At 48.7% G+C, this 23,841-nt stretch overlaps 1 protein-coding gene and 1 pseudogene across 1 annotated transcript in view; one reads left to right on the top strand and one right to left on the bottom strand.

Moving 5' to 3' along the window:
• Nucleotides 1-23,547, top strand: part of PLB1 (phospholipase B1) — a 110,979-nt gene extending 87,432 nt beyond the window's left edge. Inside the window, exons 41-49 of the mRNA XM_014593142.1 lie at nt 128-179; nt 1,110-1,190; nt 3,664-3,732; nt 4,186-4,277; nt 6,639-6,726; nt 11,108-11,212; nt 11,944-12,039; nt 21,527-21,601; nt 23,150-23,547. Of these exons, the coding sequence (XP_014448628.1) occupies nt 128-179; nt 1,110-1,190; nt 3,664-3,732; nt 4,186-4,277; nt 6,639-6,726; nt 11,108-11,212; nt 11,944-12,039; nt 21,527-21,601; nt 23,150-23,308 (817 nt within the window). The 3' untranslated portion in view covers nt 23,309-23,547. The remainder of the gene's footprint in view (nt 1-127; nt 180-1,109; nt 1,191-3,663; nt 3,733-4,185; nt 4,278-6,638; nt 6,727-11,107; nt 11,213-11,943; nt 12,040-21,526; nt 21,602-23,149) is intronic.
• On the bottom strand, nt 8,770-10,689 carry LOC102497355 (GTP-binding protein 10-like; annotated as a pseudogene).
• Nucleotides 23,548-23,841: the final 294 nt, after the last annotated feature.

Genomic DNA, 23,841 nt, shown 5'->3' with positions numbered 1-23,841 from the left:
ACTTTTGGATACATTCGGAAAGAATAGAGGTGCTTCTGAAGCACCTCTTTTTCCAAGCCAAAATCCCACAGCTGGAGTCCCGGCTCCTGAGCTGGCTCTGAAGTCCCCTCCTTCCCCCCCAACCTAGGGACATGAAAACCCAGGCCCAGGAACTGGTGAAGAGAATTAAACAGAACGCCGTGAGTACAGAACGCCAGCTGCCCTGACAGGTGCCCGGCCAGCAGTGGGGGAGGGCCCAGCAGCCCTGTAAGAGCCACTGGCACTTTCCCAGCTCCTGCCCTGAGGAGGGGCTGAAGGCGCCCCAGAGAGGCAGGCCTTGTACAGAGTCTCCCACTTCTCCCGCCCTCCCTGACCCCAGCCCGAGGCAGGAGCACACAGGGGGAGCAGAGACTTGGCTGAGATCGTGGCCTTGGCTTTGGCCTCTGGCAGCTTCTTCCTTTATCCCAGAGCTGGCTTTCCAGAGCCCTATTATGTAAACACTAGCTTCTAAAAATAGCCTTTTCATTCCTGTCCAATCCTTCCTCCTTCCCGCTCACCTGGTCCCCTAAAACTTTTATTTGTACTTTTCTCTAACACCCTTTGTTTCCTCCTTGAACTTCAGTGCACAGCAGGACTCCTAGTATGGTGGTGGCTCAGTGGGCAGCTGGCTCCTCCCCAGGGCTTCCCCAGCTCCCAGTCCCCTCCCAGGCCATGCTGGGTCTTCCTCCTGCAGAACAGCAATAGGCTGCTGGGGGCTTTTGAATCTTTCACCTCTCGAGTTGCATGAGCATGTTAATCTCTTGGGCCTCTAAAGGGCTCAAGGAAGTGAGAGCACCTCCTCTCTCTCCTTCCCTGTGGGCTGCAACTTTCTTAAGAGGATCTCAAAAGAAAAACATCGCTTTTCCCCTGTGTGAGCAGGCACACACGCACGCGTGCACGCACACACACATACCAGTTTTCTCCGTGGAGCTCCTCACCCTGGGCACCACGCTGAGGGCAGGGGCATTGCCACTGTGCATCTTCTCTCGTGCTAAAAAGAAAAGGAAAGATAGGGTGGGCACTGGTCGGGTGAGCACCGCCTGCATCTGCCTGCAGGCAAGTGCTCGACTTGGGGTCTTCTGTCCTCTCAGAAAATCGACCTGAAGAACGACTGGAAGCTGGTCACAATCTTCATTGGGGGCAATGACCTCTGTCACTACTGCGAGGAGACGGTAGGCCCCTGTCCGATCCTACCAGGACCTTGAGAAGGGCGTCACTGATCCCTGTCATTATCTTTGACCAGGCCCAGACTGTCCCGTGTTCCTCCCTCATTAGAGTCCCTCTGGCTTGGTGTCGTGGGACACCCCCCCACACACCCTGGCTTACACAGGGTGGATGAGGTCTGACCCCGGGGAGAGCTGCAGTGTCAGTCCCAGAGTAGAGATGGACCTGCTCTTCGGGCTGGCTGAGGAGGTGGCCTCTAACCCACGACTGCTCTCTGGTACCCAAGAGGTGACTAGAGACCCCCACGCCATGCCTGTCTGGAGTCCCTGCCCTGCTACGTCTGGGTGGAAAGGCAGACAGCGTTGTAAACCGAGCCAGCCCCAGTTGTGTGGCTTCCAGGGACATCAGGAGTTAACCAACAGCAGCCAGTGGCCTGAGAACCCTGGTTCCTAACACTGTTCTATAGGGAAATATATCCAGACTTGCACACTTTGGGAGGTTAGACCTTTTAGAATACACTTCGTACTAAGTTGCAGACATCCTGTGTTGAATTTGTCTCGAAAATGGCCGCTGCTCTAATGCAGAGGTCACAGGCTGGCACAGGCCTTTCTCACTCCTTGGGGCTCACACAGTTTGATAAGAATCATCCTCCCCTCCCCGCAGCAGGATCAGCTCTGGTGGGCCTCTTCCCCAAGGTTCTATTCCTCACTGTCCAGACTCCAGAGGCATCCATGACCCAGCCTCGTGGGGGCTTAAATATGGCTGTGTCTGTCCCCAGAGCTGCCTGTGGACACAGGTGTTCGGAAAGACGTGCCACCAGCCCCAGAAGACCTGTCCTTCATGCAAACCGTCAGGATGCTGCTCCTAAGAGCAGCTTTTTGTGACAAGGGCCTGGAGGTCACTAACAGGATTAACTCAGGCCGACTTTTAGGAAGGGGGGAATAAAAGGAAATGGCAGAGCAGAAACTCCGAGAGGCAAGACCTCTCCTGCCTCCCTCTTGGTAGCTGGATAGGAACTCATCGGTGAACAGGTATCTGTGGAGTGCTTTCTCTGTGCCCAGAAGGGTGCTGGAATTGAGGACCCAGCCCCTCACCTGGCCCCAGCTCTGGCTCAAGAATAATGACAGCTGGCTGAACTCTGCCTTTGGCATGAATGTTGGCACTGCTTACCAGGATAGGAACTCATCGGTGAACAGGTATCTGTGGAGTGCTTTCTCTGTGCCCAGAAGGGTGCTGGAATTGAGGACCCAGCCCCTCACCTGGCCCCAGCTCTGGCTCAAGAATAATGACAGCTGGCTGAACTCTTTGCCTTTGGCATGAATGTTGGCACTGGCACTACTTACCAGGCACCGGGCTCCCACCTGCTGCAGACAGGCATTCTTCATGTGCAGCACGACTGCTTCCGGTCACACCCATGCTCTGGTTCCAGTCTCCTTGCCCACAGCCAGGTCTTTCTCAGACTGTAAGCAAAGCCACAGGATTCAGTCAGCAAGCATTTGCTGAGCACCTACTGTGTGCACCAGACACATCATCCAGGACCTGAGGTGGGGCATTGGCCTCCTGCCTGGAGGAAGGGTCAGGGCAGGAGACGCTTGGGCTGAATCACAAAGGGTAGAACTTGGGGGGATGTAGGAGAGCCAAGGGCTCCAGGCACTGGAAGCAGCACTGGCTAAAGCTCAGAGTAAAGTCAGCACGTGGTCGTCAGGGCTGCTGTGAGTGGCTGGAGAGGGCTGAGGTCACGTGATGGCCAGGGCTCGGCTCTGGCAGAGTGTCTTTTGTTGGAGGGAACAGAGAGCCAGGGGGCAGGGAGGTGTTTGTGGTCCTAGGGAGTGCTGAAGACTGAGTTTTGGGTTTTTTTTTTTTTTTTTTTTTAGAATTGTGTATCATTATTAGTTTTCAATTTTTTTTTTCATTTTCTTTTTTTGGAGAGGTTTTTGCTATAGGGCGCATGCACTCGCCAGACAGGCAGAGAGAGACAGAGAGATAAAAAGTGAGAAATCACCCCCCCAGAGGGGATGGCCATGCCGCAATCGCTTCTCCTCCATTCTCCTCTAGGGATCTTTGGCACGCCCACACACGTGCCCGGCGTGACTTTAAGCCACCGAACCGGGACTCGAACCGTGGTGGACTACATGGGAGTCCAGTGACATAGCCATTACGTTAACTGCTGGTCCCATTAGTTTTCAATTTTGACTAGAGAGAGAGACAGAGAACAAGCCAGCAGGTTGGAACTCGAATCACGGTCGGCCATACGGGAGGCCAATGCCTTTAACCATCACGCCACCTGCCAGCCCCAAGGGCTGAGTTCTTACAAGAGACTCAGGGTTGACCAACAACAAGGACTAGGCTTCCCAGCCTGGCCAGGACCACCAAGCCCGTCTGTGCCCTCTCTGTACTGGCCCAGGCTCTAGGGCCCTCCTGTGCTCTGGTCTTCCTCTCAGAGTACCACGGGCTGAAGAAAGTCCCCTTTCTCCTTCATAGAAAATGCCTCTCTCAGCCAAGAAGTATGTTGATGAAATCAAAAAGGCCCTGGACATCCTCCACAAGGAGGAAGGACAGAGTGACTGCGCAGTCTGGGGTCCTGTCAGCTGTCACCTAGCTGCTGCCTTACTGTGGGGTTCCCTCTCTGGTTGCATCTCAGCAAGTTGTGTTCAAAGAGGTGCCAATATGCAGAGACCACCATAAGTGGCACATGATGGCATGAGGCAGGGAGCTACCGAGCAAATTCTAGCCAGATGGGAGCTTAGGTTGTGTGTAGCCAAGACCTGCCTCTGGAGCCAGTTGGCCTGGGTTTGCATCTAGGCACTGTGTCTCAAAGCAGGGCACTTAGGAAAATGTGGTAAGGTAACACAAGTCTTTGGGGGCCTCAGTTCCCTCACTGGTAACCCAGGGGAAAGGTGGAAACTGGATTGTCAATGATCCCCCAAGTTCCTTCCAGTCATAGCCAGAGTCTTCCCCACAAACTTCCTGGGGACTAAGGAAGCCCACCTTCTGTGCCCACAGCTTCCGAATACCTTCGTCAACCTGGTGGACATCATGGAGCTGGCTAGCCTGTACCAGGGCCCCAACGGGAGATGTGGCATCCTGGCAGCTCAGTAAGGAAACACGTCACAATCTCAGAGAGGGGACACCTGGGGAAACTGATGGCTCAGAGCCACCGGAGGAAGAAACCAGTGCAGGCAGAGCCAGACAGATGAGCGATGCTCCAGGAGCTCAAGAGCCCTTTGCAAGTGCTCCTGTGTTACTGAATGCCTACGTGGGCAAGTCCGTTTGTCCAAACCCCAGTTTGCTACTGTGTAAAAGGAGAACAGACAGACCAAGGCCCCCTGACATTTGGAGTCTGTGGCTGCAGAGTCTGAGTCTAGTTGCTCCCCATTAAGAGGCACCATAGTGCAATGGGCTTTTAGGATAGCAGCAGCTGGCCCCCAGCCCTGGCTCTGCCATTAGGAGCTCTGGGACCCTGAGCAAACCTCACAGCCTCTGTGGGTCTCTTATTCCTCACCTGCAAAACAAGTATAAGGGACCAGCAGATGCCATAATTGTTGCATCACTGGACTCCCACAGGGCCGACCACCGTTTGAGTGCCAGACCCGGTGGCTTGAAATTCTTGCTGGGCATGTGTGCATGCATGCCCAAGATCCTGGGAGGAGAATGAAGGAGAAAGGACTGTGGCATGGCCATTCCCCTCCCTGGGGGGTGGTGGTGGTGTGATTTCTTGCTTTCTGTCTCTCTGTGTCTCCAGCAAGAACACTTACTCTATAGCAAAAATCTCTCTTTAAAAAACAACAGGGACGGGGAACCAGCAGTTAGCGTAATGGCTATGTCGCTGGACTCCCACGTAGTCGACCGCGGTTCGCGTCCCGGACCCGGTGGCCCAGGCACGTGTAAGATCCTGAGAGGAGAAGGGATTGTGGCATGGCCATACCCACCTTGGGGGCAATTTCTCGCTTTCTATCTCTCTGTCTCTCTCTGTCTTTCTGGCGAGCACACGCGCCCTATAGCAAAAACCTTTCCAAAAAAAAAAAAAGATAACAACAACAAAAACACAAGTATGCTAATACTTTCATTGCCCAGTAGCTGTGAGGTTGCATATAAGGTGCTTGGTCTGCCTGGGGCAGGCTCTCAGGAAATAGTGGCTTGCACTCTTTTCTGTTTTTGTTATAGGGTGTGTGTGCTCGCCAGAGAAATCACCTCCCAGGAGGGATGGCCATGGCACAATCCCTTCTCCTCCATTCTTCTCTCAGGACTTTGGGGACTGCATACATGCATACATGCCCAGCATATTTTCCAGGCTGCTGGGCCCAGGACTCAAACTGTGTGGGCCACATGGAATGCAGCTGCCTTAACCAAACCACCTGGCCGGCCCTATTCCTTTTTTAAGTGATAGAGCATGTGTGTGTACAGATGTGTGTGCATGTGTGTGAGACCCCTCGACAGGGTCCCTTTATGCTGTGATCCTCTTTCTCCTACCCACCAGCTCCTCGGGACCCTGGGTGCCCATGTGCTCACACTTCATGTTTTCAGGTCGACCCAGGGATCTAACCCACCGTCAGCACAGGGTGTCCAACCTGCAGGGCACTGCATTATTGACGTGCCACAGTGGCTGGGCCCCATTCCATTCTTGATAGGAGTTCTCTTGGGAAGCTAGACGAGGAGGCAAAGTGCTGATGGGAATGACCAGAAATCTTATTGGGGATTGGAATTCATTAAAGAGCAACTGGATCCTGGCAGCAAGTTGCTATCTTCTGAGGCCAACGGGGCTCCCAAGTTGGCATGACTGTTGCTGTAGGGGAGGTGGTTCTGCAGGGAGCTGAGGAATCCGATCCGGGGTTATATAGACTGGCAGTGAAGATGACCAGCTGGTTCCCAGTTTTGCTAGAAACCCCAGGTACACTGACCAATGGCTGGGGCCCAAATGGCTCCACAGGATCTGCTGATGCTGCAATTCCACCTTGTCAGGGGTGTTTCAAGCTAGCACTCCCTAGATTCCTAACATATCCCTCACACTGGAGCCCTGAGGGAGAGTGCTAAGCACTTGGGGATAGAGGTCTCAGGACTCTCTGCCAAAAGACAGAGCCACCATAGCAGTCTCCTCTGAACTCCAGCCCCCTCTCTACCCAGTCCTTTTCTGGAGAAAGCCTAGGGACCACAGACTTGGGAAGGAGTGACCTGTTGACAAGGGGACCTAGGCATCAGGTGCCAATGAGTCCACCTTCTCTCTAAACAAGGACCTCTGGCTTCATGCCCCTGAGTGATGGTGCTGTGACCTGGTCCAGGAATCAGCCAAGGGAAGTGGAAGTGCTTGTGTGTTGCTCTCACCCCCATCCCACGCGAGCCAGCACAGGCTGCAGATCCCTGTGGGTAGCAGCTTCCTGTGTGAGTCAGAGCCAACCCCACAGGAGGAAAGAGCCAGGCTACTCCAGGGGCGCCTCAACGCAAGGTTCCTTGTCTCACAGGAGCATCTGCAATTGCCTCTTCGATGACTCCCAAAGCTCCCCAGCGGTGGTGCTGCAGCAGTTGAGGGAGGTGAACTGGGACTTCCAGGTGAGCCCCACAGTCTTCGTCTTCCTGCCCCTGGGAGCATTCCGTGCTCTCCCTGGAAATCACTCAAGCCATTCCCTAAATGGCAGATCACAGCCCCTGAAGTATTCATCCAGGTGAATTCAACACCTTAACCTCCCTCACCCTGGCCGTGGGGATGGGTGGGGGTGGGGGGAGTTAAGAAATCCCAAAGTAGAAGCTGGGAGAATCCTTGCCTCCCAGCCCCGGGGATGTCAGGAGAGTACTGACTCCCAGAGCAGACTCCATGTGGTGGGACCCATCCTCACCCAGAACTGTGTGCTCTGGGTGCCTCCTCTACCCAAGGGAAGGTAGAGGTGGATGTCACTGACCTCTGGTCTCCCTGCCTATCTCCCTACTTCCTTCCGCCCTCCCCTCCTCAAAAATACAAGCCTTAGCCTTGCCCTGCTTCCACCTCAAATTTTCCTCACCTTCTCCCTACTCCCACCTGCCTGCTCCCACAACACACTCCTGCTGTTGTCCATCGCTCCTCCTGGGGTTCCCTCTCTGGACATGTCCTTCCACCCCCGAGCCTTTCTGCAAACATCCATCTTCATTCAAAGGCAATTCATCCCGCGGCTCTCCCTGACAAACTGCACCCTCAGACAGCTCTGTGTATCAGATTCCGTCTGCACTTGATGGACTCTAAGGCCCTATGGGGTTCTCGGGTTTTCCCATTTTGTCTCATTTTCCTAGATAATTCCTTGAGGGTAACATATCTAGCCTAGTCTTTAATTGTCCTTGCTTTGTCTTCTAATGACTTTAGATCTTATGTCCCACAGTTCACGGACGTGTTGCAGGGGTTGGTATTGAGATGCTCTTCATTTGAGCTGGAGCGGAACTGGAGTCCTATATTTATTTTTTTTTAAGTTGCTTTTTTTAAAGTTTGTGATAATAGAACATGTGCACATGCACAGAGAGGGAGCGATGAGCACCCTCCATGAGGTCTGGTCACACTGCAATCTCCTTCCTCTGGTCCCCCAGCCCATCGGATCCCAGGCATTTGTGCGTTTGCCCAGCCTGTTTCAGGATGCCTGGCAGGGATTCAAATCCCGTCACATGTGGGCTCCAGCTCCTCTTGAGCGGCATGTTACTGCCACCCCAGGAACTGACCCAGAGCCCTGTGTCCTTTTTTTTTTTTTAAGTGTAGAAAATTTTTAATATCAACATTATTTTGGGACCAGCAGTTAACATAATGGCTATGTCGCTGGACTCCCACGTAGTCGACCGCGGTTCGCGGAACCAGTGGCTTAAAACTCACGCCGGGCGCTTCTGCGTGCATGCCCAAGATTCTGAGAGGAGAATGGAGGAGAAGGGATTGCAGCGTGGCCATCCCCCCTGGGGAGTGATTTCTCACACTTTCTGTCTGTCTCTCTGTCTGTCTGGCAAGTGCACGCGCCCTATAGCAAAAACCTCTCCAAAAAAAAAAAAATCAACATTATTTTGATACCATTTTTATGAACACATAAAAATTACATATATTTATACAACATGATGTTTTGAAATATGTATACATTATGGGATTATTCAATCAAGCTATTTAACACATGCATTACCTCACGTACTTAGTTTTTGTGGGGCGAACACTTAAAATCTACCTTCTTAACAATTTTCAAAATATAATACATTTTTATTAACTATAGATACCACCCTGTATAAAATTGGGTTACTGGAAAAGTCATGTCACATTTTTTTGTTTTTCTATGTAAGAATGCATCATGACTTTCCTGATAACCCAATAGATCTCAAAACTTCTTTTTCTTATTACCTGGAATTTTGTATTCTTTGACTAACATCTCCCAGACCACCCTTGCTCCCAGCTCCCAGTCACCATCCTACTCTGTGCTTATATGAGTTCAAGGCCTCTGGGGGTCACATATGACAGTACACAATATTTGTCTTTCACTGTTTGACTTTTTCACCTAGCATAATGACTTCCAGGTTCGTCCATGTTGTAGTAAGTGGCAGGCTTTCCTTCATGTATTTTTCGGGTCAAATAGTATTCTCTCAGTACCATTTTTAATAGATTTAAATTATATTCATCCTGGAACTGGTAACAGCATGCTTCGATGGTGGCCTACTGTAAGATATTGTATTGGAAATCTCTAAACTAAACAAGTGTTTATGATATGTATCATTTTCCTGGTTGGCGGGTTCATCCAGTTCTTTAATTCTTCAGTTCCTTCTCCAGTGATTGCTGAGATGGGGATGGTATGTTGGAACTCTATAGTCCTCTCCGGAATCATGTGTTGTTCAAATAAATGAAGAAAATCTTTAGGATTCTGGAGTTGCTTCAACAGTTGATGAAATTTATCCTGGGCATCTGGCAAGTCCACTTTGTTAACTGCCCGGAGTGCAGGTTTTGTCTGAAGTTCCTCTTTGTACAACTCCAACTCCTTAAAATTAAAAGAGAAAAAAACAAATTAACTTCATAGAAGCATACATATAAATTAATGTTTGTTAACACACACACACAGAGAGAGAGAGAGAGAGAGAGAGAGAGAGAGAGAGAAAGAGAGAAAGCAAGCCACCAGGTCCAGTACTTGAACCACGGTCGGCCATGTGGGAGTGTCCAGCACCTTAACCACCATGCCACCTGCTGGTCCCCGAACTCCAACTCTTTTGTAAGTAGTATTGTGGTTTCAAAAGCAGTTCTATAATGAGTTTGTGAAGAAAGTTGAAATCCAGAAGTATCAACAACAGAAAGGAGTTGTCTAGTTCTTTCAACATGCCTAAGGAATTTGTGGCCCATTCCTTTGTTCATATGTGCTCCTTCTATTAAACCTGGAAGATCAGCTACTGCTACCTGGTTGAAATCATTGTATATAATCTTTCCAAGTTCAGGCTTTAATGTCATAAATGCATAATCTGCAATTTCAGGTTTTACATGAGAAACTTGACTTAGCAAAGAGGATTTTCTAGCATTTGGGAATCCATCTAGGCCTATATCAGCTATAAGGTTTTTGCTATAGGGCACGTGCTCTCGCCAGACAGACAGAGACAGAGAGACAAAAAGCAAGAAATCATCCCCCAGGGGGGATGGCCATGCCACAATCCCTTCTCCTCCATTCTCCTCTTGGGATCTTGGGCACGCACACACACGCGCCTGGCGTGAGTTTAAGCCACCGGGTCCAGGACTAGAACTGTAATCAACTACGTGGGAGTCTGGCGACATAGCCATTACGCTAACTGCTGGTCCCTATCAGCTATAAGTTTTAGATCAAGGTGAATTATCCATTTCTGGACTTTCAATGGTAAAAAATTTGTAAGCAATTTACCACCAAGACCTCTTTCAGCTACGAAAATTCTGTCTTCCTCTTTATTAAGTTCTCCTATTATTTTCTCGTTTTTATCAGTTATTGGAATACCCACAGGTACAGGGATTTCACAGTCTTTTCCTTTGGAACCTTTTCGTGCACTGACTCAACTGTTTGCTCCCACTCCAGCCACAAACCGTTTCTAAGGATATTTGTCTTCAAGTTGTTTTAAAGTCATTTTTTTATGGGCTACAACCCAGACATCACCACCTTTTCCACCTTCTCCACCTAAATGCGGATAACCCGTTCCACCACTGCCTCCTTTGCTCCTTTGGTGAAGAGTCTTAGGTTATCTTTTTTCTTTCTTTCTTTCTTTCTTTGGAGAGGTTTTTGCTATAGGGTACATGCGCTTGCCAGAAAGAGAGACAGAGAGACAGAAAGTGAGAAATCAACCCCCCAGGGGGGATAGCCACACTGCAATCCCTTCTCCTCCATTCTCCTCTTGGGATCTTGGGCATGCATGCACACACTCCCAGTATGAGTTTAAGCCACTGGGTCTGGGACTCGAACTGCGGTCGACTGCATGGGAGTTCAGCGACATAGCCATTACGCTAACTGCTGGTCCCAAGAGTCTTAGGTTATCGATGAAATTTCCATACTTTCTGAACAACACACAACTACAATGCACCATGACTGCAACACTACCAGAGTCCAACTCACAGGAAAAAAAAAATACCCCAGAGCCCTGTGTTCTAATTGAGCTCCTTGTGCACTGAGAGCCAGGGAGGCCTTTGACCCAGCCAGCCTGGGCAGCACACCCAGCCTTAGAGGCTTCAGAATGGAACTGGGTGGTACCATGCAGGTGGGGCTTCTCCAACCCAGGGCCAGTGGGTTTGACTCTTCCCTGTGACTGAGGCTCAGCACAGGGCTTTGAGTTCCAGGTACTCATTCCTGAGAGGGAATGAGAGCATGCATCATACTAGTGGCCCTTTCAGGTCCAGTTTCCCCAGGGTGGGTTGGCATCTGTCACAACCAACCCAAGGCGGTGGGACTAGGCCCTATCTGTCCAGTCTGGCCAGGAAGCTTACTCAGCCTCTCTCTGTTGGCAGCGCCGCATCTCTGAGTTGTCCTACCTACAGCAGTACACGAATTATGAGGACTTCATCGTGGTCATGCAGCCTTTCTTCGAGAACACTCTCATCCCGTTAACTGAAGTAAGCCGGGTATTTCTGGGAGACTCATGTATAGTGGCCTTATTCTAGATGATGGATGTATTTCTTCCCCTAGATAGTTTGTTTTGTTTTATTTGTTTGTTTGTTTGTTTTGGTATTATTGAAACTTAGATGTACCTGAAAACAAAAGAATTTGCAGTGACCAAGTTCCCCAGGCCTGGTCCTGATGTTTGCTGGATTGGGATAGAACAGAAATATTTCTTTAAAAAGAAAAATAATTATTGTTGTTTTTCAACTCTTAGGCCAAAGTTGCTGAAGGAAAAAGGATGGAGTATTGTGTTTTGTTTTTTGTTTTTTAAGATTCTCCCATAGAGTACATGCACTTGCCAGGGAAGACAGAGAGGGAAAGTGAGAAATCACTCTCTAGGGGCAGTGGCCAAGCCACAATCTCTTCTTCTCCATTTTTCCCTCAAGATTTTAGGTATGCATGCACATGTGCCCAGCATGAGTTTCAAGCCACTGGTCCAGGACTTGAACTGCAGTCTGCCATGTGGGAGTCCAATGCCTTAACTACCATGCCACATGCTGGCCCCCCATGTGATTGTTTTTTTTTTTTTAATTCCAAAGTCTGGGAGTTTTCCCATCAGTGTCTGAGCCACTTGGAGCAGAGTTGAAAGAATAAAAGAAGAAACCAGAGCACCTACTGGGAGGAGGGAGGACAGGCAGCAGCACACCCTTGTCCCAGACGGTAATTCCCGTGCTGTTGGTTACAGAATGGGAGCCCTGACCTCACCTTATTCTCCGACAACTGTTTATACTTCTCAGAACGTGGCCAAGCGGAGATGGCCATCGCACTCTGGAACAACATGGTGAGTGGCCGAGGGCTTGGTGGGCTTGCGAAAAAGACAGCAATCTGAGGACATTGACGGGAAGTCTCACCGTGGCAAACCTGCCAGCTGATAGAGCCCGATTGTCCCTGAAGCTAAAAGGGTGGCACCCCTTAGTTATCCTGATGGGTTATCTTCACAGAGTACACACACTTGATTCTTTTAGCAATGCCTAGATACTATGAAGAGGTAACTTTATAATCAGATAGACTGGAGAAAAGTATCAGCTTCAAGCTCTTTCTGTGTGACCCCCTTTAGTCATACGTAATAACCCCTCTAAAACAGAGGAACTGACATGGACCTCTGACAGGTGAGACCCCGCGTACACACCACCTACCCTAATAATGAGCGTTCAACAAATGTTTGTCCCATTGCCCTTCCAGCCCTCCAGTCTCACCACATTCCCAACTACTCCTCTTTCGACATCAAAACTAAAGATTCAGGGCCAGCAGGTAGCATAGTGGTAAAGATGCTAGAGTCTCACATGGCCCACTATAGTTTGAGTACCGGACCCAGCAGCTTCAAACTCACACCGGGCGCCTGTGCATGAGTGCCCAAAATCCTGAGAGGAGAATGAAGGAGAAGGGATTGTGGCACGGCCATCCCCGCTGGGAGGTGATTTCTCACTCTCTCTGTTTCTGTATCTTCAGTAAGCACACGTACAGCAAAAATTTCTCTTAAAAAAAAAAAAGAATAAAAATAAAGATCCACACACCCTATTTTCTAGGCTGCCATTTATCCCAGTCCTTTCAGATGGGAGAAGGGAGATGTTATGAAATGAACATACAGCCCAGAGGCCCCAGGGACGCCTGGCCTTGTGTCTTGCCCTTGTCCTTCATGGCTGGCCGCTTACTGCCGGATGATCCGTTGTGTTCACATAAGCTCGACTTGCCACTCTGATAATGGTCTCCTCTGGCACAGAGCAAATGAGATGCCTTCCCAATTTAATACGTTCTTTTGATCTAGACTCAGGAAGTAACCAGATCCTTACCCGGACCTGCCTGTTCCCTCATTTCACCCATAGCAGCTAAAGAATCCCAACTCCTCCTTTCGTTGCAGTTTCAGGCCATTGGTATGACTGCCAACCACCCACTAGGCAAACATTCCTACCCCTGTCAGCCCATCTGAGAGGCCCTGTATCTTCCTGGACTGACTCACAATATTGACTTTCTCCTTGGCTACGCCACCTCCTCCTCTTAACAACCTCCTCCTTTCAGAATAGTGTGTGAGCAGCCCTACCCTTGACCTACTGAATTGCAGACTCAGCTTTCTTCTACTTCCCTCATCCTGGAGTTTTCCTCCTGTTGACTGTTGACATCACATAAATGCTCACTCCTTTTTTATTTATTTATTTACTCATTTCAATTTGACCAGAGAGGGACAGAATGAGAGAAGGAGAGCGAGGGAAAGTGAGAAAGCAAGCTGCCAGGTCCAGGACTTAAACTGCGGTCGGCTACGTGGGAGTCCAGTGCCCTCAACCGCTACACCACCTGCCAGCCCCTCTGCTCACTCCTAAAACTGCCATCAAACTCATTCAACACAGGACTCTGCATTGCAATAAAAATACCTGTGAGTGCCCACCCAGTCCCCACTGTAACGCTAAAGTTTGCACAGTTTGTTTCTTTTGTAGGTTTTGGTTTGAAGGCTAGTTGTCCTTTGGTGGTTGGACATGTGACTTTATTCCTTTCAAAAATCCCCTCAAAGAATGGGTATCTATCTCTGGCCCACTCCCACCCCCCCCCATCCCAAGACCTCAGAGGAAGCCACAGATTCCAAGAAGAGACAGGAGAGCTAAAGGCCTGTGGCCTTTTCTTCCTGGCTCTTTCATCAGGGTACATTTTCCTACCTTCCCTGTTCAAAGCTGGGTCCTCCAAGGAGTATCTTGGGAGTCATAGCTTATTGATTACTTGAACATGACAAAATCTATTGGTCTCTTTCTGTGTGAATTAATGATGTAAGTCTAAGGGTCAGCCGGTGGTGTAATGGTTAAAGCAGCGGGATCCCACATGACCAACTGCATAGTTCAAGCCCTGAGCCCAGCCAGCTTAAAAAACATGCCAAGCATGTGAGTGTGCACATGCCCAAAATCCTGAAGGGAGGGCAGAAATGAAGAAGGGATTGTGGTGTGACCATCCCTCATGGGGAGTACTTTCTCATTTTTCCTTTCTGTTTCTCTCCAATGAGCAATTGTGCCCACTGGCAAATTACAAAATAGCAATAATAATAATAATGTAGGTCTAACCTTCTCTTCCAAAGCAGCCCAGCGGTTCTTCCCACTCATCCAGGTGAGAGGTTTTTATATCATAAAGGCAGGTAGGAAGGATTTCCATGAAAACAAAGGTGAACACTGCCAGAGAGCCATGTAGGTAACAAGACCAGAATGTCCAGCCATTATCATCAGCCTTGCCCCGAATTTAAAAATAACAAAAACAAAGCAAAACAAAACTAAACTCATCCAAGAGTTGCTTATCCTGTGCTGTATAATTTGGGGAAATAATTATATAGTACAATGTTTTCATCCCAGATCTTTTCAGACGTAAAGCTATAGCATCGTGCCAACTTTTCGGATTATCTTCCTACTGGAATTTCACCCCTGGAGTGACATAAAATGAATAATAGGCTGTTAGAGCTGGAACAGATCTGAAAGGTCATCTAGCCAGAACATTCTGTAACTAAAATACAGAGACACGAAGCAGATCGCCCAGCGTCACACAGCTGGTTGGTGCACAAGGGGGATGGGGGTAGCGTCTTGGTTCTCCATGTCCTCCCCGCCTGCTCTTGACCTGATAAGCACATGTATAACTGGTGAATTCATGTCTCCTAATTAGAGTCCTATGACATAGTGTCTGCAGGCTTTGGCTGCTGTTTCCAAGGCACCCTCCTGGGGCAACAAAGGTACTTTAAGCTATTTTCTCTCTTGTGTGTACCTCTCTTACTAGCTCATAACTCCTTCTCCAGAGACCTCTGCAAAGGCAAAACCAGAACCACAAGAACCAGGAAATGTTTTCCTACTCCTTGGCTTGCTTTTGCCTTTTATTAAAAGTTTTTCCTTCTCTTTTCTGAGGCCTGTTCCTCTACTGCTGCCTGCTCTCTCTTCCATGGAAATCCCACTCTCAGCTAATAGGTGCATCTCCCCAGGCGCTGGGTGACAGCTCCAGGCTCCTAATCGGTATCTCTCTCTCCAGACTTAGCGGCTCTTAGAACGGCAATTCTCAGCTCTGGCTGCTAGTGGAATCATCTGGGACTTCTTAAAAACAATTAGTGCCTACAACACTTTGGAAAACTCTTTGGCATATTTAATGAGCACATGTATTTCCTGTGACCTAACAATTCCACTGCTAGTTGTATTCCCCACAGAAAAGCGCACACGTGTCCATCAAAAGATACATACAAGAATTTTCTTAGCAGTACTATTCATTTTAGACCCAAACTGGAAATTCCTCAAATGTCTATCAACAGCCAAATGAAACAAACTGTCATACACTCATATAATGAATACCTCAGAGCACAGAGAATAAGCAAACATCGCCATATGACAATACAAGGGATCTTCAACAAGATCATGAAAATGTGTATTAAGAAAAAACTATGCATGAATTTCAACTTTTACAACAAAATAAACTTGTACTTTAATTCCATTTTCTATTAGATTTTTGAAGTTCCCTCATTTTATAAATATATACATACACATATACATATATGTGTGTGTGTGTATATATATATATATATCCTTTTTTTGTTTTTGTTTTTGGAGATTTTTTGCTATAAGGTGTGTGCGCTCACCAGAAAGACACAGAGAAACAGAGAGACAGAAAGTGAGAAATCACCCCCCAGGAGGATGGCCACATCGCAATCCCTTCTCCTCCATTCTCCTCACGGGATCTTGCACACACGCCAGGCATGAGTTTAAGCCATCAGGCCTGGGGCTTGAACCATGGTCGACTACATGGGAGTCCAGCGACATAGCCATTACGCCAACTGCTGGTTCCATATATAATTTTTAAGAGCAAACAATTTAACATACGGGCTTTAGAAGTCATAATGTGGGGACCAGCAGATGGTGTAATGGTTATGTCACTGGACTCCCATGTAGTCAACGGTGGTTCAAGTCCCAGACTCAGTGGCTTAAAATCATTCTGGGCACATGTGCATGCATATCCAAGATCCTGAGAGGAAAATGGAGGAGAAGGGATTGCGGCGTGCCCCCACCCCTCAGTTTTCTGTCTCTCTCTGTCTCTCTTTTTCTTTCTGGAGAGCACACATGCCCTATAACAAAAATCTCTCTTAAAAAAAAAATAAGTCATAGTCTGTCTTATTGTGGGGGAGGGTAGATAATACTAGAAGAAGACAGGAAGCAGGCTTCTGAGCACTAATAATATTGTTTCTTGATCTGGATGCTAGTATGTTCACTATCAAAACTCATCAGCTGATCACTCACAATTAGACCTTGCTTCGATGTGTAAGTTAGCTTTTCTTAACCACTACATGATGGGGCTAATCCTTAAGGGAGCTAGATCCCACATGGTCAACCATGGTTCAAATCCCTGTCTGGGCTTGAAAAACACACTGAGTGGGGCGCATGTATGCGTGCTCAAAACCCTGACAGGGGACCAGCAGAAGGCATAATGGTTACGTTGCTGGACTCCTACATAGGTCAACCGCAGTTCTAGTCCCGAACCCAGTAGCTTAAAACTCGCACCAGGCACATATGTGTGCCTGCCCAAAATCCTGAGAGTTGACTGGAGGAGAAGGAATTACGGCATGGCCATCCCCCTTCAGAGGTAATTTCTTGCTTTCTGTCTCTCTTATCTCTCTGGCAAGCACACATGCCCTATAGCAAAAATCTCTAAAAACAAAACAAAACACTGACAGGATGGAAAAACGGAGGAGAAGGGATTGCAACACAATCATACCCCATTGGGGGGTAATTTGTCTCTCAGGCTCTTTCTGAAATTTAAAAAAAAAAAAAAAAAAAAGAGTTTACTTTGAGGTTTTTACTTGAGGAGCCTGCAGGTGGTGTGGTGGTTAAGGAGCTAGACTCCTACATGGCGAACCACAATTTGAGTCCTGGACACGGCAGCCTAAAAATCACACTGGGCATGTCCCCAGAGGAAAGGAAGAAGGGATTGCAGGGAGGCCATTCCCCCGGAGGGTGATTTCTCACTTTCCCTCTCATTGTCTCTCTTTCTGGTGAACATACTTGCCCTACGGCAAGAAAGTTAAAAAAAAGAAAAAAAAAAAAAGTTTTTACTTGATACAAGTCCTGGCTGGGCTTTTCCTCCAGAGATTCTAACTTCATTGGTCTGGGGTGGGATCTGGATTCAGTACAGTTTAAAAGCTCCCAAATGATTTTAATGTGGAGATTTAAAAACCACTGCCTTAGGTCAAGCTTCCGTGGGGCAAGCAAGTAATTGATAAAAAGACAACCTGACCAAGTCACTTCCCTGTTCAAACTTCCAAGGCCCCCACCTCTAAAAGAGACAGGCCAGGCACCTTAGCACAACAGGCAAAAGCTATCTGGGACTTGGCCCTGGTTAACGTCTCTTACTGCTGCTCCCACCAGCCTCCGCCTTGCACTGGGCGATTGGCAACTCCTGCGGTTTCCTGTACTACCCAGTCTGCTTTGCCCCTCTGTGTGTGTGCCCCTTATACTGGATTGCTCTTCTCACGCACCTCACCGCTCCTCTCAGGTACCAGCTCCTGCAGGAAGCCACCTCTGGAGCCCCAGAGCAGCCCACTGCCCCCTGACCAGTCCTCACCTTTGCTATGCCATCTGTATCCAGGGGGCCCAGCAGGGAAAATGTTGGTTCTAGGAAAAACAACTCCATTCCTGTGAGGAGCTCCAGGCCTTCTCCTCCAGAGCCTCTACATGCAGGTCTTTCATTCAATGATTTATTGAGTGTTGCTATGTGCTGAGAGTTCAGCGGTGACCAGGAAAAAAATATCCCTACTCTGAGTGTATAGTCTAGCGGGAAAAAAAGATGACAAACATGTAGACAAATCAACAAGGTAGTTTTGACCATACGTGAGGTTTAAAAAAAAAAAAAATCAAGCAGGGTGATGTGATAGAGAGTAATCTTGGAGGAGAGGGCAGCCTCCCTGCAGAAGGGACAGGTAAACTGAGAACAGAACATTGGGAGGTTTCCAGGCAGGCAGAGGAATCAGGACTCTTGTGAGCCCAGAGTCAGGATTGAGATTGAAGTCCTTGAGGGAAGTGAGCAGGCAGAAGAGGTGGGAGGGGCCAGGTTCTTGGATGATCCAAAATGGGAGAGATCTGCTCCACTGTCCCTCTGGCTAGAAGAAAAGGAAGGTGGGCTTGCAAAGACCTGTAGGTGTTAGGTGAAAGATGAAGTGAAGGTAGCTGGGACCCGGTTAATGGCCGTGGAGAAAAAGAGACGTCAGATTCAGAATGACTGGTTGATGGGTGAAGGATGAGAGGAACAAAAGACAGCACCTTGGTTTCAATCTTAGAAACTGGGGACGGGACCAGCAGTTAGCATAATGGCTATGTCGCTGGACTCCCACGTAGTCGACCACGGTTCGAGTCCCGGACCCGGTAGCTTAAACTCACACTGGGTGGTGTGTGTGCGTGCCCAAGATCCCGAGAGGAGAATGGAGGAGAAGGGATTGCGGTGTGGCCATCCCCCGGGGGGGTGATTTCTCACTCTCTGTCTCTATATCTCTCTCTGTCTGTCTGGCGAGCGCACGCACCCTATAGCAAAAACCTCTCCAAAAAAAAAAGAAGAAAGAAAGAAATTGGGGGCTGAACTGGTAGAAACAGGCTTGAGAGGGAAAAATCAAGAGTTCTATTTTGGATGCAGGAAGTGTGAACAGCCCTCCCAACATCCACATAGCAGTATCAGGTAAATGTTAAATATAGAACTCTGGAGCTTAGGAAGGAGATCAGGCTAGAGATTTTTTTATTTTTTATTTTTTAAAATTTTTTTACAAAAGCAAAAAGAAATAGTGCAGTTATTAGCATAGATTTGATATTCAAAACTGTGAGATTAACTAAGAGCTCCTAGAAAAAGAATAGGTAGAAAATAGAAAAGAGGATAGGACCAACTACCACCCAAGGGCATTCATTCTAACTTTTGAGACCAGAGATGAGTGGGAAAGGTAGGAAGGAGATGAGAAGGTGGTGGTGTCCAGGAAGCCAAGAGAAGTAGGTGTCTCAAGAAGGAGATGTCAACTTTGACAAAAGCAGCTGAGAAGTCAAAGATAAGGCCGAAGAGTGACCGTTGGATCTGGACCAACTACCACCCAAGGGCATTCATTCTAACTTTTGAGACCAGAGATGAGTGGGAAAGGTAGGAAGGAGATGAGAAGGTGGTGGTGTCCAGGAAGCCAAGAGAAGTAGGTGTCTCAAGAAGGAGATGTCAACTTTGACAAAAGCAGCTGAAAAGTCAAACTAGATAAGGCCGAAGAGTGACTGTTGGATCTGTGTGGAGGTCACTGGGACCTTGATCAGAACGTCTGTTTAGTGACAAAGGCTGTAGACTGACTGGAAATGAGTGGCCGGCAGCATGGAAGGTCAGGAAGTGCAGCAGCGACGACAGACAACCCTTGCAGGACATTATGAAAATAGCCAAGGAGGGCGGTATCAGAGCAGGGTATGTGCTGATGGGGAGGACTCAGCAGAAAAGGAGAAACTGCTGCACTCACCAGACCCATGTGATCATGACCTGCCTCTGTGTCAGTTAGGTCCTGGGTTCCTGGGTTGTCCCTGGGCATGTCTACCTGACTTTTCACTCGGTGGTTCTGTTACCCAAGACCTTGAATTTCCTCCACTCAAAGAAAGTAGAAATAGCACTATCTTACACATGTAAGCCACCTCTGCTCACATGTGCTCTCGTGTCATTGTCCCATTCAATGCTCGCAATAACCCCACGTGTCAGGGCAGGATTTCACACCCATCCCTGACCTTTGAGAAGCTCTGAAGCCTGCCTAGCACTGCACAGCTCATGACCGGCAGAGCCGGAACCCCAGTGATCTGTCCACTGTGTTCACTCTGGGCACTGCAGTGTCTCTCCCAGGACCAGAGCTGCTCTTCCTCCTCTAATTATGTTATCGAGGAGCAGATGTTAAAGGTTTTAAGACAACAGAAAGCAGTTGTGGGTCAGGTAAGGTCACTGGCTTGGATGGCAAGCTTTCACTTTCTTCCTTGGCGGTACCTGGTGGTCATGAACAGGAAAGCCGGTTACATGATGAGTGGAAGCCAGTTGCTCAGCACAGACTGCCCATAGTCACCATGCCAGGGGTCCATTCTCAGAGCTGGCCATATGTCAGAGGACAGGTTACAGGCCAAAGACACTGAGGAGAGGGTACAGCAGCTTCTGGCTCTTTCTCAGAGGTACTGGGTCAAAAGTATTAGGCAGAGGGACCAGCAGTTAGTGTAATGGCTATGTCGCTGGACTCCCATGTAGTTGACCACGGTTCACGTCTCGAACCGGTTGGGTTAAAACTCACGCCGGGTGCGTGTGCATGCGTGCCCAAGATCCCGAGAGGAGAATGGAGCAGAAGGGATTGTGGCGTGGCCATCCCCCCTGAGGGGTGATTTCTCATTTTCTGTCTCTCTGTCTCTGGCTGGCTGGCGAGCACATGCACCCTATAGTGAAAACCTCCCCCCCCCCCAAAAAAAAGTATTAGGCAGAATTCCACCGAGCCACCATTCCTCCCAGGGATATTTCAAGGAAATCTTTCCATTTATGTGAAAAACAAAGTAACTCAAGTGAGAAAACAGTTATGTGTCTTGTTTTGGTTTTAAGAGAATTTTGCCCTAGGGTATACACACTAGCTGGAGAGACAGAGAGAAAGTGAGAAATCAGCTCCCACGGGGGCTGGCCACACCACCACCTCCTTTCCTCCATTTTCCTTTCAGGGTTTTGGGTTCATATACACATGCACCCAGTATGATTTCCAAGCCACCGACTGTGGGACTCAAACTGCCATAAGTAGTCCAGACCCTTAACTACTATGCCACCTGCTGGCTCCACTCCAATTTCTTATGGTTGACAAGTCAAGTGTAATAATATGTCATGGTAACCAAGATGTTTTCAAAATTTTCCTGATATTGACTAGCCCCATGCATTTCAAGAAGTTGATAAATATGTTTATTACCATTTTATATCACCGTTTTATAACACTGAAAATACACTATCTGCAGTCATAGCCACCTATGAAGAAACCCAAAGGACGGAGGTCTTGGTCCTAGCCCTTCTATGGACTCACTGTTGACTCTCCTGAGCCTATTTCCTCCTCAGTAAATCCACAGATGCAGACACAGAGCCTCCCTGTGCTCTGACAGACACTCTGTGACAAGCCACCCTCTGACTGCTGGTTTCTGCCAAAGGTCTTGCCACCTTGCCAGTAACAACCCACCCTTCCAAAGGGAGGTGTGAGACTCCGCCTTCAACAGGGAAGTCTCTCCCAGAGTTGCAGAGAATGGAAGTGTCCTTTTTCTCTGCAGCTGGAACCGATAGGCCAGAAGACGACCACCACCAACTTCACCTACAGTCGAAAGAAACTCAAGTGCCCCTCTCCCGTAAGTGAATATCTTTTCTGTCCAGGGTGGGATGCCTGGGGGCTTGAGGGAGAAATGTCCTGTCACCTGGAGGCACAAAGGTGTCCCTTAGAGGCTTTATCATATATGCCTCTTTTCACTGCCACTGTTCTCAAATCTCACCTGTCCTCACTGCCTCTGAAACATCTCAGCTCCATCTAAAAGTGAGATGAGTCACTCAGAGAGGCAGTCTTGCGAGCACTAGCCAGGTGTACTGAGTCACCCATTGCTTCTGATCTGATGCATCCACCATCTTTAACATGCATTGAGAAGCTCTCCCACGCCAAGGATGACACGGGAAGGCAGGGATCGGGAGGCAAAGATGGTGTCATTTCCCGGAGGCACGGTCCTCTTCCTCCCTTTCCATGCCCACCACCTGCGCCTGGACCACTGGCTTGTCTCTACCAGGCAAAGATAAACAAGATGGTGTCAGTTCCCAGGAGCACAGTCCTCTTCCTCCCTTTGTATCCCCACTACCCTCGCCTGGACCACTGGCTTGTCTCCACCATGCCTCTTCAGTTCTCTTCCCCTTCTCCATCCTTCCTGCACTTGCTACCAGACAAACAGACCTTCCTGGAAGGTAACTTCAGTCTTGACCAGGCTGCTTAAAATCCTTGCCCTATCCCACTGCCTGTTGACACAAGTCCAGAGGTTAGGTCCACTTCCCTCTGTTGCATACACTTCACAATTGTCTTTATCACACTTTTACTTCTGCCGCCTGCTTCTCCTGGGGCTTATCCCCCATCTCTGCCTGTGAATATCTTCACCACCTTCCAGGCCCAGTTGTCGCCCGGTCTGGATTATAGGTCCACCTTATCTTACCTGATCATTCCTGCCTCCAGACACACACCCACGTTGGTCTCTCTTTCCTGCCTGTACATCTCACAAGTCACTGACCCACTGACTTTTCTGATGTGATTGTTTCCGTACACACCTCAGCTCCCTATTGGACAATGCTGAAGATATCACATCTTAACTCTCAGGTTCTCATCAGACTCCTAGCACAGGGCCCCACGCAACAGGGGCCCGTGACACTCACAAAGAGAAAGAGAGGTAGAGGGGGGAGGGAAGAAGACCAAGTACCTCTGCTGGTCCTTCTCATTTTTAGTTATTTATTCTACTACAGAACAGCTGTCTTTCTGCATTAACTTCCCCAATCCTCGAGCACTCCAGGGATGAGAGGATGGGAACGGTTGTCCAGGAGTGATACAGAGAGAAAGAGGTGGGAGGTCCACCAGCCGCCCAAGACTCTCTTCTACTGGTCAGTTCCAGTCTTTCCACACCATGTCTATCAGGGGAAGGGATGCTGGTAAGAAACCAAGAGGGAGTTAAAGCTACGTATTGAGTGTTTTTGATACCCATCTACACAGCAAAAGATTTGGGTATGGTATAAAGGAAGGAGCTTTACAAACAGAAGGGCTGTGAAAAAGTTACTTTACTGTCACAGAGTTGGGGACTAAGCACATCTCAAGAGAACAGATGGATGGTTATGGAGGCCTTTAACCTCTGAATCCTTCTCTCCCTCCATAGGAGAAACCTTACCTCTACACCCTGCAGAATAGTGAGCTCTTCCCAGCGGTGCGTAGCAAACTTCGTGGCCCACTCTACTGGGCCGTGATTGCGGCGGCCTTGGCCACAGGCATTTTAGGGGTGGCTTTGGCAATAATAGCATTAAGCAGCCTAAGTTGAGGTGGCTAGCCTGCAAGTCCAGCTGCTTCTGAAGCCTAGGCCTCTGTGTGTGGGTCCTCATCCTAAATTCCCTGGCCACACTACTCCTTAGCCCCTCTACCTCAACCACCTGGTAACAGAGGAAGCCAACGGAACAGTCAAGACTTCCTGAGCCCTGGGTTTATTCCAGGCCTATCCTCCTGAAATTAGCAGATTTCAATAAAGGCCAAGACCATGCTACTCTAGGGTTAGCCTGCTTGAAATACTCACCTCATAGCACTCACACCACAGATGTGAGAGTTGGAAACTTTCAGAGTGACAGCAGACAAGAACCAGGACCAGCCCTGCTGGGCCACTCCTCAGCACCACAGTGAACACATCTTCAGTCACCAAACCTATTGTTTCAAAGGTAGAAAACGTGCTGATCACCAGGTGGCAACTGGAATTTTGGAGCAAGCTGGCCACCATTCACTTCAAGTCAGCACATACTGGGTAAGCACCTATTTTGTACCCAGCATAATGGAAAGCACTTTGGTACCTCCAAGGTTGGGCAC

The sequence above is a fragment of the Tupaia chinensis genome, unplaced genomic scaffold (genome assembly GCF_000334495.1).
Source record: "Tupaia chinensis unplaced genomic scaffold, TupChi_1.0 Scaffold139757_1, whole genome shotgun sequence".
NCBI lineage: Eukaryota > Metazoa > Chordata > Mammalia > Scandentia > Tupaiidae > Tupaia > Tupaia belangeri.
The sequence above is the reverse complement of the archived record's forward strand: the minus strand, read 5'-3'. Positions and strand labels throughout refer to the sequence as shown.